Source organism: Prionailurus bengalensis, chromosome A3 (assembly GCF_016509475.1).
Source record: "Prionailurus bengalensis isolate Pbe53 chromosome A3, Fcat_Pben_1.1_paternal_pri, whole genome shotgun sequence".
Taxonomy (NCBI): domain Eukaryota; kingdom Metazoa; phylum Chordata; class Mammalia; order Carnivora; family Felidae; genus Prionailurus; species Prionailurus bengalensis.
In genome coordinates, this window is record NC_057354.1 from 30,744,310 (window position 1) to 30,754,376 (window position 10,067).

The following is a 10,067-nucleotide window of genomic DNA, read 5'->3' on the forward strand; positions in this document are numbered from 1 at the left end:
GCCATCAAATGATTATTTGATTTTTTGTCTTGCTGGGGAATAGGAAGGCTATTCCTGAATATTGGGTTTATACTTGGCTAAATGCAAACTCTTTTATTAGTTTCAATTATTTATCCAGGACTTTTCTCGGGTTTTCTGGGTAGAAGGTCATATTACTTGCCAAATTTGATAGTCCTTTTTTTTTTTTTTTTTTTTTTTTTTTTTTTTTTTTTTTTTTACTGTTAACGTACCTGTTGTGTCTTTTTCTCTTTCCTTACTGTATTAAGTGTGGCTACTGGTACAATGTTGAGTAAAGGAGCGATAAGGGGATCATAGCCTTGTTCCAAACTTTAATGGGAATGCTTCTGCAGTTTCTAAGTGTGCTGTTTGCTTTTGGTTTCTGGTGGGTACCTCTTATCAGGTTGAAGAAATCCCCTTCAAGATCTAGTTTGTAACTGTTTTATTGTGAGTGAATATTGAATTTTATCAAATGCTTTTTTGGTATCAATTGAGATTATCATAGGGGTTTTCTCCATTTATCTGTTAATGTGTTAATTACATTAATATTTCTAATGTTTTCCTTGTATTTTGGAGACCGTCTTCACCTTGGTGTGAAGTCAGCTTAAGCTAAATTCTGCTCTGGTAACAAACAATCCCTAAATCTTAGTGAATTACAACAGATGTTTATTTCTTGCTCATGACATATGAGCACTAAGGATTGATTTCATGTCTTCTTAATTCTAGGGCCCACGTTGATGGAGCATCTCATGGTAGATGGAAAAGAGAGATACTGGAACATCTTAACATTTCTACTCAGAAGTGGCATATGTTATTTCTATTTACATTTTATTGGTCAAAGCAAATCAGTGGCTGAACTTGCTTGATGTCAGTGAATAGGCATATAATCTTCCTGCAGAAAAGTACCCAGCAGGTTGGGGCAGCAAATGTTTTCATAATTATAATACAATCTATCATACTGGTCATGACATATTATTATTTTAATATGCTGATGGATTTCACGTGCAAATATTTATTTAGGCTTTTGCATCTATGTTCACAAGTGACCTAAGATTTTTTATCTTAGGCTTTCCAGGGCTTTTCTTTCTTCCCCTCTTGGGCTTTTAAAATAATTTGGGTAGCTTTGCATCTTTTTACTATATGCATTAGAAAAGTGTGTATAGAATGTTAAATATATGGTTCCTGGAGGTTTAAAGAACTTACTTGCAAAACTGGTTGCATTTGGGTTTTTTGGAAGTAGAACTTTGATGTTTTAATTTCTTTTATGATCACATTCTGTTAACGTTTTCTACTTTTGGGGGGGGGGGATGCAATTTTGGTGATTTATATTTTCTTAGAAAATCAGCCTTTTCATGATGGTTTAAACATTTACTGCTTTCAAATTGTTCACAGTATTCTCTGGGACTTAAGTTATAGCCCCTTTTTGTTTCAGATTTATTCTTTTTTATTGTGTTTATGTTGACTGGGCTTTTTCGAAGGGTACTGTTTTAAAAGAAGAATTCATTCATGTCTGGGAATATTTGCCTCTTGCCTTTATGCCTGTATGATACCCTATTTGGGTCAGAAAACCACAGTCTCTCTTTATAACTCTTTTCTTCAATACACATGTACAATAGGATCTCATTTGCTTCTCACGGAAAATGTGAGTCCCCGGTAACAGACGGAGGAACCTGGGGCTTGGGGTGGTGGGGTCCTTGTTCTAGGCCACACGAGTGGGTGTTCCAGTCTGGGCCATTGTTTGTTCAGGCTCAGAGCAAGAACTAGATTGGTATTGCCACTGTGGTAGATGATGACAAAAGTTCTTCCCTCCTCCCTGTGACCCCATGCTTTGCCATGTGACTTTGTATCTCCTCCCACTAAAGAGGTTACTATGGGTTGAATTGTGTCCCCCACAAACATTCATATGTTGATGTCCTAACCCAGCCACTTGTGATAGAGTGGAAGATTATTCAGCAAATGTTCAATCACTTTCCTTTCCCTCTGGGAGCAGAGTTTCTTTTCCTGCATAATCACTTTAGGCTTGGCCATCTGACTTGTTTTGCCCAGTGGAACGTGAACAGACATGACATGATGTGATATGAGCAGAAGTTTTAAACGTTTGCACAGTTGGGTTTCACTTCTCATGCACTTGCCATTTGTCACGGGAAGAATGTGCCCCTGATAGCTGATGTTTCCTGGAGAGTATGGAGAAAAATGGAATAGATCTGTGTCCATAGAAGCCTGGAACCAAACCTAGGACCTGCAGACAGACACATGAACAAGAAATACAAATGCTTGCTCTTGTAACCCGTGAATTTACGGGTGGTTTGTTTTGCAGCATTATTGTGGCAATAGCTGACTGATACACCTCTCTCTGGGGAGTCACTCAGCCCAAAGGGGATATTTCTAGGCACTGATGATAGAACAAGCAGCGGGCCCATAGGTGGGGGAGCCACCCAGGGTACAAGGGTGGCTCAGTCCCACAAAGGGGCCTGGCAGAAACGGGCCAAGGGATTCAGTTCCCTGGAGGATGCATTTCATGGCTTGACTCTGGCTCAAAGAGTTGGCGGAGACAGAAGTCAGTGGGCATTCTTTTAGTTCTGTTCTATCAGACTGAGGAGAGATCTTCTATCCCAAACTACCCAGTTCTCAGCTAACGAGGAAGAACTTTGTTCTAGAAATTCAGAGCTGATGGCTACTCCTCTTCCATCAAATGGAACATCTGAGAAGCTCTGCTGTCCTACTCTGCTCTCAGGTCTCTTTTGACCCCAGAGCCACAAGCCTGGACAGTCCAGTGAGCATGAAGTCTTTGCTGAATTTGCAAATGGTTGACTGATATCCTTACTCTACAGATCTGTTTTGAATTTCTATCCTCTTTTTAGGTCTTTGTTGGTGTTTTAAGGGGAGGGCTCTTAAGGGCTTGACAGGATGCCATCTTAAGTTGGAAATACTGTACTTATTTAAAAAGTCTTTCCCACACCAACAGTGTGTATGACTTTCAGCAGTAAAGTCAGGAGAAAATTTGTGTACGGACAACCACAGTCAACCTTATAGAGATAGTGTTGGGGTTGGAAATGCAAATTTGGCACATGGATGTTCCTGTGGATGGCAACAGGGAAAGAAAAGGAACCCAAGAATAGGACTTGAGAATGTGCTTAAATATAGAGGGAGACAGATAGAAGAGGGGCAGGAAAAAACAACTTTCCTGAGTTGTTAGGGACTCTTGACAAGACAGCAGGTCTAGATGGTAGCTTGGGAATGTTGAGTGTGGGTGTGGCACGTGGAAATGCCATCTGCAGAATCTCTAGAATCTACCTTTTTTTGTCGTTCTTCTCCATCCCTGTGGCCAGTGGCCACAGCACCATCATCTCCTGCCCGGATTATTGCCGTCACCTCTCTCCAGTTGGTCTCCTGCTTCGGCTCTGGTCCTTTTGCTTTTTTATCCCAACACAGCAGTCAGAGTGACCCTGTTCACCGAGAGTCCAGTGCTGTCTGTCTCCTCTTTCCTCAAGCCCTCCGAAGGCACCACCCGACTCACTTTTCCGCACCTGGAAGGCCGGGGTGCTGCTGTGACTTACACAGCCCTGCACGCTTTGGCACTCATCACCTGCTGCGTCTGGCACCCTCAGCCCCTGCTCCCCTCCTTTGCCTGATACGCTCTGCCTACTCGGCCCTCCTCGCGAACCTCTGAACACACCAGGTCCCCTCCTCAGTCAGGACTGGTTCACCTGCTGCTCCCTCTGCCTAGAATGCTCTTTCCCAGAGGTCTGCATAGCTCACTCCTTTATCATCTTCAGGCCCTTTCTCAGACATCACCTCCTATCTGAGGACTTCCCTGGGTCCTTGATCTAAAAGGGCGATCTCCCCCATCCTCAGTACTTCTGTTCCCTTCCCCTGTTACATTTCCTTGTCACCACCTATTGTATATTTTATGTTGTTTATTACCCATCACTTCTGTGTCTCCTGAAATGAGGACTCTGTGGAGACAGAAATTTTTTTCTTTTGTACACTGATGTCTCCCCATCTACGGGGCACATCAGTAGGTGCTCCGTAAATATTATCAAATGCATGCATTGTTCAATGACCATTGCCTGGCCATTTGTTATTGGCTGGTGGGTGCTAGCTGGTTGAAACGCATCAGAGGGCATGTGGGCCCCACCTGTGCCATTCACATCTGAAGCTAGAGGAACACCAACCACCTGATCTATAAGAGGTCCAGGCATTTGGTGCTTGTAGACCCACTAGGACGACCATGGGATGTTCCCTGAGAGCTGGTTTCTGAGGGTTCCAGACTGAAACGGGTCCATGATGGATGAGATTGGAGATAGGTAAAGCGAACTTAAAGGCACAGAGAAAGACAAAAGGCTGGGATCGAGGCATGAGTCGTTTGGATGGGTGCTTGAAGAGGGATGTATCATGGAAACAGGCAGGATGCCCAAGGAGGTGAATGTGTGAACTAGGATGGAGCCCTATGCCTGGTGCACTAAATCAACAGCTCTTTCTATTAACTTCCCTGCTCAGCCTCTGAATGCACTGAGGGACTTTCAGACCACAGTTTGGCTTCCCAACAAGTTCATTTGTCATCACGAGGACACTGGCTTGTAAACATACAGCTATATTTTTCCATTAAAAATGAGCACATTGGTCTTGGGCTTAGGAACTTCATGTCCTAGTGAGTTAGGTTGTCTGTGTCAGCTTATAGGAGGCTGGTAACTGTGGAGCCCTAACTGGATCCATTTTCTAGACCTGTAATACTAAGAACCGGCACCTTGGCTGGGGGCAAGTTCATTGAGCAAATAATGTCCCACTGAGCCTTTTGAGACACAGCCAGTGTTGATCCTGCCTAGTAGCTCCCTTTCCTTTTCACCGGTCTCTTTCCAAATCCTACACATTTGGCCAGTCTGGGAAGATGTCCTCAAGGCTGGGGGCTTCCAGAAAAACCCCTTTCTGTCAGGTTCCTAGTGAGAGGGGGAGCTCTTTGCTTATGCTGTTGCAGATTAGAGAAGTGGATGCGGGCTTGAAACGTATTGACTGGCATAGATAGTGGGCACTGAGCCTGACTGCTGGATAGTGATTCGTTGCTTCTTCCTAATGCCAGAATTCCAATTTTCTTCAGAATAGCAGTGTGCCCAGTGGGAGGCTGGGATCCTTGTTGCCCTAAAGCAAGGGTTGACAGGCTTTCCCTGTAAAGGGCAAGATAGTAAAATTTGGGCTTTGTGAGCCAAGAGGAAACTTCTGCATAATTTTCTCATCATGACATATTCTTTCAACCACCTTACTACCCCTTCCACTGAAACATGTAAAACTCATTCTTAGGTTGTGGGCTGTACAAAATCACGTGAGTGTGGACCTTCGCTGCCAAGCATCCAACCTATTTTGACTTCATCAGTCTCCCTGGGAGGGTGGTCATAGGACTCAGTTCTGGCCCATAAGAGCCGAGTGGAGGTGTGCTGGGGGAAGGGCTCAGGGAAAGCTTTTTGTTATCTTGATAAAAGCAGACTTTTCTCCTTTTTTCTCTGTCTTGAATAAGAATGTGGATTTTGGAAACATTGATCATGATCAGGCAACAGAGAGTATGTGAGTCGACACAGCAGAGATTAGAAGGCAGAGGCAGAGCTTGTGTCTGCGATGAACAATGCCCGCAGCCACCCACCCTGTAACTTGTCAAGTGAGAAAGACGACGCCCCACGTTTAAGCAGCTGTCCCTCAGCGTCCTCGTTACCTGCAGTTGCATTCTTCACCTTTCCAGCGTGCTAGAGATGTCCATGGCTGTCTGCTCCCGGCCCATCTGGGAATATCACTCCACCCGCGGACACTGGCACCTGGACAGCTGTGTTTTATACCACGTGATCTGACCCACTTCTGCCTGCCTGCCCAGCTGATCAGACTCGACCCCAAATTAGCCAATCCATAGGCTGGCCAGTGACCTATGACCTCTGGGGCTTGGCCCAAGAGGTGAGTGGGGCCAATCTGGCCCCTCTGAGGACCCCTTCTGTGGTTTCTGGCAGGACAGAAAGAGGTTGACACAACGCTATGGTGGAGTCATGTGAATGATGAACCCCTGGAGGGAACGCCCATAAATGTCATGGGGGAGGTCCCTGGAATTGCCTCCCATGCATCCCTCCCTCCAGATCCCGGCTCTGAGAGCTCAGGCTGTCATGGCCCCAGTTCTTGGAGTTCTTCTGGATTCCAAATGCATCCTGCATTTCCTGCTTAGTTCCTCCCCAGACCAGAGCAATTTGAGGATGTAGGCTGGGGTCCTGTCCAGCATGCCTTTTGTTTCCCTGCTCTTGCCAGGGGGTGGGTGGGGAAGGGAAGAGAGCCAGCCCCAAACTGCAGGAGAGTCCAGAGCAGCCCCTCTACCCAAAGACCCTGCTTCCAACACCACCTGAGTCCACAGGGCTCCCCAGAGAGCTCTTCTGAGCAGAGGCTGCGGGAGCGGTTTAGCCTTTACCAGCATCTGGTTTTGTGCTTCGCTGGAGCCACAAGAAGAAGAAGAAAAAAAGGAAATTCTTTCCAAGTAGACGGTGAACATGTAAGTCCCTGGGGGTGTAACAGGACGGAAATAGAAACAGGGTCAGGAGGGCACTAAAGAGTCGGGGCTTTGACAGGTCGCGAAGGGAGGGCGACCAAGGTCCCAAACTTTTGCCAGGACCTGTCAGCGCCTGGAGCAGGAGGCACTAAAGGCTTGGGGTGGGGCTCCAGGTGGAGGGGTGGCGGGTCGGAAGGCACATAGAGCGGGTGTTCCTGCAGAAGTCCAGGCACAGCTGGCTGTCTGGCTGGGGGAGGACACAGGCTCCAGCCTTGTGAGGATGGGCGGAACCAGTAGGGGTGAGACAGTGGTGTTGAGTATTAGGTGGGCAATGGGGCAGTGTCCCAGGGAAGGGTCAGTTGGCCAGCTCCATCAATCCAGGATTTAACAAACACTTACACCCAGCCCTGAGCAGTTCTGGGAACGGCCTTCTCCCCATGCACAAGTACGGATTCTAGCAGTGGGTCTGAAGCCAGGATGACCTTGGTGCAAGCTACCAGGGAGGCTGAGGGATACGTGGGGGTTCGTTTGGGTTAGGGGATCTGGAAAGATCTTGGGAAGAAGGTGGGCAGGCTCAGGGCTTCCAGGAGCCTGTGGCCTCAGCACCAGTGGCCTTGTCTTGCCCACATGGAGGTGAGGAGATGACCTTGCAGGAGGCGAGTGGCCTGGTATTTGGGGTGTTTGGGATCCACCCAGGCGGGTGGAGGGTGAACACACATCTGGAGCTACAGACAAACTCTTGGGAGCCATTTATATACAAGTGGTCACTGAGATCATTTGGAATGGATGAGATCATGTGGAGAATTGAGAAGAGGAAGAAGAAAACCTAGGGGGACATATAATGGCAGAGAGAGGCGCCTGCGCAGGAGGCAGAGAGAGAGGGAGAGAGAGAGAGTGTGGCCAGGGAACCAGAAGAGATCCCAGGGGCGTGGCTTGGGTGCGGAGAAGAACATTTCAGCCACCAGCGTGGACTGTGGCAGACAGAGGGAGGAGGTCGGGGAAATGAGACGTCCCAGGTGACTTGCAAAAGCGGCTCTGGGGGATGCTGGGGACAGAGGTCCCTGAAAGAGTGTGGGAAGCAAGGCAAGATGGGTGGCAAGAGCCCAGCTCAAATGGGGAGGGCGGGCAGACTGGACTGGGGCCCGGAGTGGGAAGCAGGAATGAGACTTTCTAAGGATGGTGGGGGCAAAGGGCTTAGGCAAATGCCAGTGTCTTTGGAGGCTCGTTCTGCCCTGTCCCATCTCACAGGGCCATCCATTTCCCACTCACAAACTCCCTGAAGGCCTCATCCCATTTCTTGAAGATTGTGTAAAGGAACTCTTATTCCCATTCTAATCAGTGCTGAGAGTCTTCCCATTCTCCCAACCACCTTGACCTTTCCTGGGGGCCTCCCGGAGACGACGGCCTCATTTCTCTATGTACCGAAGAGACAGTATCTCTAATCAGATGTGTCTACTCTATGACCCTTTGGCATGTCCTGACACCAAGGTCAGCAACTCAGTGCGTTAGCTGTGGCACAGCCTCTCTGGGGGCTTTGCAGCTCTCCCTGATCTCCTGAAGGCTTGGTATGGGGGTATAGGAAGAAACAGTTGTGTGCAGAGGGCCTCGGTGCCCAGGAGATGGGAGCTGAGACTTGAACATCAGACATGTCTTGCTGATTAGTCGTTGTGCCTGGAGAAAGTACTTGGCAAGCTGCCAGCCCCGCCTGCCTGCATGCCTAACGGGTTAACCACGACAGGACAGGGAGGACCCCCCAAAATTCCCCTTATGAAGGCTCCCTCCCCAGCGTGCTCCCTTGTCCCCGCTGTTGGCCTCCTGTGGGCTTACCTGCCCTGGCATGTGGGAGCCCATGTTTACCTGCTCAGAGACCCTCCCCTGCCACTGAACCCCTGCCCGGGAGCCCAATGTTCAGTTCTTTGACAATGGGGTCTGTCCCTTTGTTGACCCCTGATTTGAGGAATGGCCCCCACCTCGGTGAGAAAAGAGCAAGGACTGTCCCCCAGTGTCCCCAGCTTTAGGGTGGCCAATGTGCCGTAAAGTGGGCCCTCTTCGGGGTCTGCAGCATGTTCCCAGCATCCCCACCTTAAACTGCCCTTCCTGGGCCTTCGGGGGATGCCAGGCCTGAGGATCTAGACCCTGCTGTAGACCCACAGTATGAAATGTCTGCTCCTGGGCACCAGTAATGGCAGTCTTTTTACCTTATAAAATTGGGGTGAGAAGTCTAAAATTGTGGTGACCTTTCAAGCACCTTTCAGACTACTTCCTCAGTACAGGATGGAAACTTCTGGCTCAAACTACTGGTCCACATGGGGCCCAGCAACTGGCTCTTCCAGTTTTAGAAAATCCCCACTCCAGACACCCTGGGGTATCACCTAACCAGCTTTCCATGGGACCACAGTCACCACCCCCACTCTGGTTGTATGTATGTGATTGATATTATCCAGCCGAAGACTAGATTACCTGCAGTCTCTTGAGAATGTGACAAGTGCTGGACATTTCACTCAAAGCTAACAAGTATGGTTCCTAGGTGGGTGTTCTTTCACTTATAATGTACACTTGTCTACATGGGCTTGTATATTTTTTCATGTAATGTTTCACCCATTTAACTGATGGCCACCTTCCTCACTGAGGCCCTCAGAGCATCACAGATACATCTGGGGAGACTGACAAAGCGAAAATTTATGCTTATGATTACTTTTGATTCCCAAGACTAATCATGTGAATTTTAAAAGCCACCAAACTCCTGAGTCCTTTGGTCATGCTAAAATTCCCAGAGGATAGCAGCCATCAGTTGAAGAGGCCTTAAGTTGCAATTAGAAAGTGAATGCAGACCCAATCTATCCTGTTGTGGGGCTTTAGAACTTGAAGGATTTTAGAAAAAAAAAAAAAAAAAGTAATTCTTTATGGGTTACAAGCTAAAGAGGGACAGTTTGCACAGTTTGGACAAAATAGAAGTACTCTTACCAATAAATATGTCTCAAAATGACAAAGCTCTTCCCGTTTGATGGCTCCAGATCCCAGCAAGAAGTGACGGGCACAGGCACTATGTACAGAGTGTAAACAGTAAGGCCCTTGGACATAATGAGGGGAAGGGCCGGGTGATGGGGTATGCATGATAGAGCCTCTGTAGGGGGGAGTGGGTCCATGGGTCAATACAACAGGCTTGTACGATGGTCATCCAATCTGCCACCAAAGTTTGTTGGTGGTGTTGGCAGGTCCACTGGGTTCCTCCAGTCGGCAGTAAGGAGAAATTGTGTCCATTGAGAAGCCTTGGCCCCACGGACTTTTTCCCCAGGGGAGGCGTTGGAGAGAGCCAAGCAGGGCCTCTGTGCCCCTTCCTCCCCAGGAGAGGCAGGCCTGCCTGGCCATACTTGAGGCTGTCTACCCAGGGTTCAGAGCAGGGATGGGACAGTGTTTCTCAAACAGGGATTGGGAGCCAGTGACCCCACGGAGCCCGAAGCCCCTTCCTCTTCAAGAAGGAGCTCCGGGCACCTGTGTCAGGAGGGGGCCCAAACTTGTCAACTTTCAAAGGCCTTACCCCGGCCCCAGTTCCTCAGGG

The 10,067-nt window shown here is 48.2% G+C and overlaps 1 protein-coding gene across 1 annotated transcript in view; it reads left to right on the forward strand.

Annotated features, from left to right (window-relative positions):
• The window catches only part of SMOX (spermine oxidase), a 57,329-nt gene extending 47,907 nt beyond the window's left edge, over positions 1-9,422 (forward strand). Inside the window, exon 7 of the mRNA XM_043602824.1 lies at positions 724-9,422. Coding sequence (XP_043458759.1) covers positions 724-735 — 12 coding nt within the window. The 3' untranslated portion in view covers positions 736-9,422. The remainder of the gene's footprint in view (positions 1-723) is intronic.
• The last annotated feature ends 645 nt before the right edge of the window (positions 9,423-10,067 follow it).